Genomic DNA, 7,457 nt, shown 5'->3' with positions numbered 1-7,457 from the left:
CAATAATTCCACATAATTCATATGTATATATATTTATATTTTGTTTGTGTACATACAACCAATCTATGTTTATCATAACAAAAATCAATGTAATGTTTAAAGTAAATGTGTGTATGTATGTATGTATGTGTATATATATATACACATACATACAAACACACATACATATATATATATATATACATACATGTATTTATTTATGCAAACATAAAGCTATAACTGATTGAGTTTAATCATCAAAAATAAGCTGAGGTAGGATATTTCTTTCATTAATAAAACAATGTTGACTCATGTGAGACACTCCCACAGATTTTATGAATGGGAATCCCTCTAGATGACACACTGATGTTTTACTAGATTTTATCGGGGAAAAATACACAAATATTGTGTGTGTGTGTGTGAGAAAGTCCTCTAATCGCAGACGAGGAAGCAGAAGTGAGAATTCTGGGTTTCTGTGGAAATTATGATTCAACTTTGCGGCGGCCGAACGTTGGAGTTTACCGAACGCCTGTCTGACAACGACGGAATAAAACAGAATCATGTGGAGCGGAAATGTATTTAGTGTACAATATAGAACATATTAACTGAAGATATGATATTATAATATGTTGTGAATAATAGATACATTTAGTAGAATAGAGTAACATTATTATTATCTCAATATACCTAGTAGATATATCTCAGATCACTTCTCTACGCCAGACAACTCTAATGTATAATTCATGTTTTATGAATCCAGCCATATGTTTTAAATGATAAATAATTAGTGAGAAAAGTTGCAGGTTAAAGGTCACCGGCCCTTTTAACCACGAGATGAGTCACCGTAAACGGGGGGGAGGAGTTGCCATGACGACTGTGATGTCACAAGTCTTTACAACCTAAGAGTTTAAATAAAAGCCGGGCCGTCACTGAGGCTTCAAGCTGCTCTCGAGGAAACGAGGACTCGTTCACTTGGGTCCTCCTCCGCTCGTCTGAAAGAGCTTTTAGTTACTTTCTCAAGAAAAGTATCATTTTGTTATGGTCAGTTTTCTAAACTTCACAGCCAGCTCTCCTCTCTCTCAGTGAGTCATCCTTTATCTAAGAGCTCTGTTTCCCTGCAGACATCATGGTCCACCTGCTGCTGCTGGTGCTCATCGCCCAGTCCGCCTACGGAGGCTCGACCCCGTCTGAAGGTGAGTGAGGTGCATGTTATGCATATTATGTATGGCTGTCTATTATGTTGCATTATACCATTATGCATCTGCAAAATAGAAGAAGACGATGGATGAGGTGGAGGTGAAGAATGTTGTGAAGCAGGATGGTGTTTTCCTATATATATATATATATATATATATATATATATGTATATATATATATATATATATATATATATATATATATATATATATATATATATATATATACACTACTGTTCAAAAGTTTGTTTGGGGTCACTTAGAAATGTCCTTATTTTTCAAAGAAAAACACTGTTTTTTTCAATGAAGATAACATTAAATTAATCAGAAATACACTATACATTGTTAATGTGGTAAATGACTATTATAGGTGGAAACGTCTGGTTTTTAATGAAATATCTACATAGGTGTATAGAGGCCCATTTCCAGCAACTATCACTCAGTGTTCTAATGGTACATTGTGTTTTCTAATCACATAGAAGACTAATGGATGATTAGAAAACCCTTGTGCAATTATGTTAGCACAACTTAAAACAGTCCTGCTGGTGAGAGAAGCTATAAACTGGCCTTCCTTTGAGCTAGTTGAGTATCTGGAGCATCACATTGAGGGTTCATTATACTCTCAAAATGACAGAAAAAGAACTTTCATGGAAAACTCTCCAGTCTGTTCTTGTTCTTAGAAATGAAGACTATTCCATGCAGGAAATTGCAAAGAAACTGAAAATGTGTCTCGGTGACCCCAACCTTTTGAACGGTAGTGTGTGTATATATACATATATATATATAGACCACATCAGGGGCGGGTCAGACCGACCCACTCTACACGGCGCGTTCACACAGACCGTCATGTTTGGACAGCAGACACTCACTCTGCTTTATGGCCATTTTCTTTGCACTATTACGGCATGGAGGTCACACAGGGTTCTCACGAGGGTTACGGCATTGTAGCAATTCAAATGAAGATAAACAACCATGTGGTTGTGGAGGTAATTGAGGCGCTGGGGGCTTGGTGTGCATAAGCTTAACAGCGGACACTCTGTGGAGCAAGCCTCCAACCTCGCCGTTGTCCAAAGCAACAACCAGTCACATTTAGTGATAACAAAACAATCTGATTTGTTGAAGTCCATGACAATCAACCACAGCGTCCTCTCTCTGTGTTCTTTAACCTGCAACGGCTTCAACTGCTTTGCTGGCCTAGAAACACGGGAGAGAAACATCTGATTGGATGAAACTCTCCTTAAAACCAGCTGCACTGAAAGCAGTGCTGCAGGCTGAAGGCAGAGCAACAGAGGAAGACAGGAGCTGTGCAATGAGAAAATAAGCTAATAGGGAAAAATTATTATAATACATGTAGTGTATTTGTGAAAACTATTAAATGAAATGATAAAATAGATATAACTTAGTGATTCTGTTTAGGCCAGCAGAGAAGACTTACAGGCCCAGACGGCCACCATGTATATATATTATATATATATGTATATATATATATAAATATAAAACTCTCCCCTGTGCCTGCAGGCTGCCACCGGGCGCTGCCAGAGGCCAGCGTGCTGCGCGAGGAGGGCGAGGCCGTCATCCTCTCGTTCCCGATGCTGGAGAGCGAGCTGGAGGCGAGCGCCCCGACGGCAAAGTGCCTCATCGCCAGGGACGACGGGACGGAGGAGGGCGGGGCCTATCGGGCCGAGGGGCGTGTCCAGCAGCGTGACAACCAGCTGTGGCTCCTCCCAGCTCAGGCTGCGGACTCGGGGAATTACACCTGCACCTACAGGTGAATATTATAATATACATTTAATAATATCAATATTATAATACAAACCATTTAACATCATGCAATATTACTTTCAACATATTAAGTGCAATATAACGTTTCATTATTTTTAAATAATAATCGCCAATATCTCTCAGTATCGAGCAGTTTCCATCAGACTCTGTGTTAGTATTACTTCATCTACACTTTATATTCGTGTTTAATCTTATGTTTACTTTTCTATTTTAGTTGCATTATATTCATTAAAGGTATTACTTACTCGTACTGCTATTCTATGTATCACTAGTATTACTTCTCTTTCAGAAACGGAAGCTCCTGTGTGAGCGGGTCCATCCGGCTCCGGGTGTTCGAGTCCCGCTCCGTGGAGCTGGAGCTCATGTCCTACCCCGTCCCCGTCATGGTGGGAGAGAGCCTGAGGCTGGCCTGTCCGTCTGTCAGAGCCTTCAACGACACGCAGAGGCTCACCCACTGGCACAAGGTACTCCTCATGTACTGTGTAGTATCACAAGCACAAGGTACTCCTCATGTACTGTGTAGTATCACAAGCACAAGGTACTCCTCATGTACTGTGTAGTATCACAAGGACTAGGTACTCCTCATGTACTGTGTAGTATCACAAGCACAAGGTACTCCTCATGTACTGTGTAGTATCACAAGGACTAGGTACTCCTCATGTACTGTGTAGTATCACAAGGACAAGGTACTCCTCATGTACTGTGTAGTATCACAAGCACAAGGTACTCCTCATGTACTGTGTAGTATCACAAGGACTAGGTACTCCTCATGTACTGTGTAGTATCACAAGTACTATGTACTACTCATGTACTGTGTAGTATCACAAGGACAAGGTACTCCTCATGTACTGTGTAGTATCACAAGGACTATGTACTACTCATGTACTGTGTAGTATCACAAGGACAAGGTACTCCTCATGTACTGTGTAGTATCACAAGGACTAGGTACTCCTCATGTACTGTGTAGTATCACAAGGACTATGTACTACTGCATGTACTATGTAGTATCACAAGGACTAGGTACTCCTCATGTACTGTGTAGTATCACAAGTACTAGGTACTCCTCATGTACTGTGTAGTATCACAAGGACTAGGTACTCCTCATGTACTGTGTAGTATCACAAGGACTAGGTACTACTCATGTACTGTGTAGTATCACAAGGACAAGGTACTCCTCATGTACTGTGTAGTATCACAAGGACTAGGTACTCCTCATGTACTGTGTAGTATCACAAGGACTAGGTACTCCTCATGTACTGTGTAGTATCACAAGGACTAGGTACTCCTCATGTACTGTGTAGTATCACAAGTACTAGGTACTCCTCATGTACTGTGTAGTATCACAAGTACTATGTACTACTCATGTACTGTGTAGTATCACAAGGACTAGGTACTCCTCATGTACTGTGTAGTATCACAAGGACTAGGTACTCCTCATGTACTGTGTAGTATCACAAGTACTAGGTACTCCTCATGTACTGTGTAGTATCACAAGGACTAGGTACTCCTCATGTACTGTGTAGTATCACAAGGACTAGGTACTCCTCATGTACTGTGTAGTATCACAAGTACTATGTACTACTCATGTACTGTGTAGTATCACAAGGACTAGGTACTACTCATGTACTGTGTAGTATCACAAGGACAAGGTACTCCTCATGTACTGTGTAGTATCACAAGGACTAGGTACTCCTCATGTACTGTGTAGTATCACAAGTACTAGGTACTCCTCATGTACTGTGTAGTATCACAAGGACTAGGTACTCCTCATGTACTGTGTAGTATCACAAGGACTATGTACTATCACAAGGACTATGTACTACTTATGTACTGTGTAGTATCACAAGTACTATGTACTACTTATGTACTATGTAGTATCAGAAGTACTATGTACTAGTTTATATACTATGTAGTATCACAAGTACTAGTATACTAGTTTATATATTATGTAGTATCACAAGGTGAGAGAGTAGTACTATTATACTAGTTTATATATTATGTAGTATCACAAGGTGAGAGAGTAGTACTATTATACTAGTTTATATATTATGTAGTATCACAAGGTGAGAGAGGAGTACTATTATACTAGTTTATATGTAGTGTCACAAGGCGAGAGAAGACTATCATGGTCATATTAATATAGTTTATGTATTTGATCTGTTACACGGTTAAAACTCTGTGATTTCAACAAGAGGATGAAATGTTGAATATCTGTTATTAATACCTTGTTACTAGAAGTATTTTTCTATTTGACCGTTTTCTTGTTTTTACAGTTTCAAATGCTTGTTTCTCAAATCATATTCAGTCTTTTTAAATAAGTCAAAGTCTTATTATTTGTTCTTATTTTACAAAATGTTCCCACTTGCTTAGAGAATGTTAGAGTTTAATAAATCATAATTTATAGAGGAAATATAACAAGTGCCTAGCTCCCTGTGATGACGCGTGTGTTGCCTCCCCAGGGCCCCGCCCCCTCCCCTCATGGCCCCGCCCCCCTGAGCCCCGGCCCCGCCCCCGGCTCCGTCCTGCAGGCCGGAGGCCGCCTCCTCATCCCCGCGGTGCGGCGCGCGCATGCCGGTGTGTACACCTGCCGGCTGCGCGCGCACATCGGGGAGCAGCAGTACAGAGTCAGCAGAACGGTGGTGCTGAGCGTGGACGGTGAGCCACTCAAGTTACTGTAAATATGAACCAAGTGGAAGCTCCATGAATCATTAGCGTGTCCTGCCCCCTGCTGGCCTGATAGCTGTAACTGTAAAATAATAATAATAAGTATAAAATCACTATTATACATGTTATTATTAATACAAGTATTGTGTTATCAAGATTCATATTATTGATTCATATTATTATTATTTTTATTATTGAGTGAAATAAGTCATTGTTTGTCTGGATGGGTTTTCACTGGTCTGCATCTGTGTGTGTGTGTGTGTGTGTGTGTGTGTGTATGTATGTATGTGTGTGTGTGTGTGTGTGTGTGTGTGTGTGTGTGTGTGTGTGTGTGTGTGTGTGTGTGTGTGTGTGTAGGTGACGACCCCGTCACCACGACCTCGACCCCCGAGCTGATCAGCAGCTTCAGCACCGTCCACAGTGAGTTCATTCTTTACTTTATAGAATCAATTAAATTGATTATTAATTAAATAATCAATTTATTTATTTATTTACTTATTTATTTACCTACTTACTTATTTACTTATTTATCTATTTATTTACTCATTTATTTACTTATTGACCTATTTATTTACGTATCTATTTATTTATTTACTTATTTACCTATTTATTTATCTATTTATTTATTTACTTATTTACCTATTTATTTACGTATCTATTTATTTATTTACTTTTTTATTTACCTATTTACTTATTTATCTATTTATTTACTAATTTATTTACTTATTTACCTATTTATTTACGTATCTATTTATTTACTTATTTACCTATTTGTTTATTTACTTACTTATTTATTTACGTGTCTCCTTACCTTCTTAGTTCCAGTTATTGGACCTCCTGTGATCGTCTCTCCACGGAATGGAGACGTCTTTGAAAGTCCACACGGTGAGTGATGAAGACCATCAACACCACCATGTTGAGTGATGAAGACCATCAACACCACCATGTTGAGTGATGAAGACCATCAACACCACCATGTTGAGTGATGAAGACCATCAACACCACCATGTTGAGTGATGAAGACCATCAACACCACCATGTTGAGTGATGAAGACCATCAACACCAACATGTTGAGTGATGAAGACCATCAACACCACCATGTTGAGTGATGAAGACCATCAACACTAACATATTGAGTGATGAAGACCATCAACACCAACATGTTGAGTGATGAAGACCATCAACACCACCATGTTGAGTGATGAAGACCATCAACACCAACATGTTGAGTGATGAAGACCATCAACACCACCATGTTGAGTGATGAAGACCATCAACACTAACATATTGAGTGATGAAGACCATCAACACCACCATGTTGAGTGATGAAGACCATCAACACCAACATGTTGAGTGATGAAGACCATCAACACCACCATGTTGAGTGATGAAGACCATCAACACTAACATATTGAGTGATGAAGACCATCAACACCACCATGTTGAGTGATGAAGACCATCAACACTAACATATTGAGTGATGAAGACCATCAACACTAACATATTGAGTGATGAAGACCATCAACACCACCATGTTGAGTGATGAAGACCATCAACACTAACATATTGAGTGATGAAGACCATCAACACCAACATGTTGAGTGATGAAGACCATCAACACCACCATGTTGAGTGATGAAGACCATCAACACCAACATGTTGAGTGATGAAGACCATCAACACCACCATGTTGAGTGATGAAGACCATCAACACTAACATATTGAGTGATGAAGACCATCAACACCACCATGTTGAGTGATGAAGACCATCAACACCAACATGTTGAGTGATGAAGACCATCAACACCACCATGTTGAGTGATGAAGACCATCAA

The 7,457-nt window shown here is 39.5% G+C and overlaps 1 protein-coding gene across 1 annotated transcript in view; it reads left to right on the top strand.

The window, feature by feature from the left end:
• Positions 1-1,105: 1,105 nt before the first annotated feature.
• LOC306743615 (interleukin-1 receptor type 2-like) overlaps positions 1,106-7,457 on the top strand; it is a gene marked incomplete at both ends in the record, with an annotated part of 8,759 nt that continues 2,407 nt past the window's right edge. The window contains 5 exons of the mRNA XM_079226148.1: positions 1,106-1,172; positions 2,694-2,943; positions 3,247-3,421; positions 5,417-5,612; positions 6,441-6,506. Coding sequence (XP_079082274.1) covers positions 1,106-1,172; positions 2,694-2,943; positions 3,247-3,421; positions 5,417-5,612; positions 6,441-6,506 — 754 coding nt within the window. The remainder of the gene's footprint in view (positions 1,173-2,693; positions 2,944-3,246; positions 3,422-5,416; positions 5,613-6,440; positions 6,507-7,457) is intronic.

This window comes from Taurulus bubalis (genome assembly GCF_910589615.1).
Source record: "Taurulus bubalis genome assembly, chromosome: 1".
Taxonomy (NCBI): Eukaryota; Metazoa; Chordata; class Actinopteri; order Perciformes; family Cottidae; genus Taurulus; species Taurulus bubalis.
The sequence above is the reverse complement of the archived record's forward strand: the minus strand, read 5'-3'. Positions and strand labels throughout refer to the sequence as shown.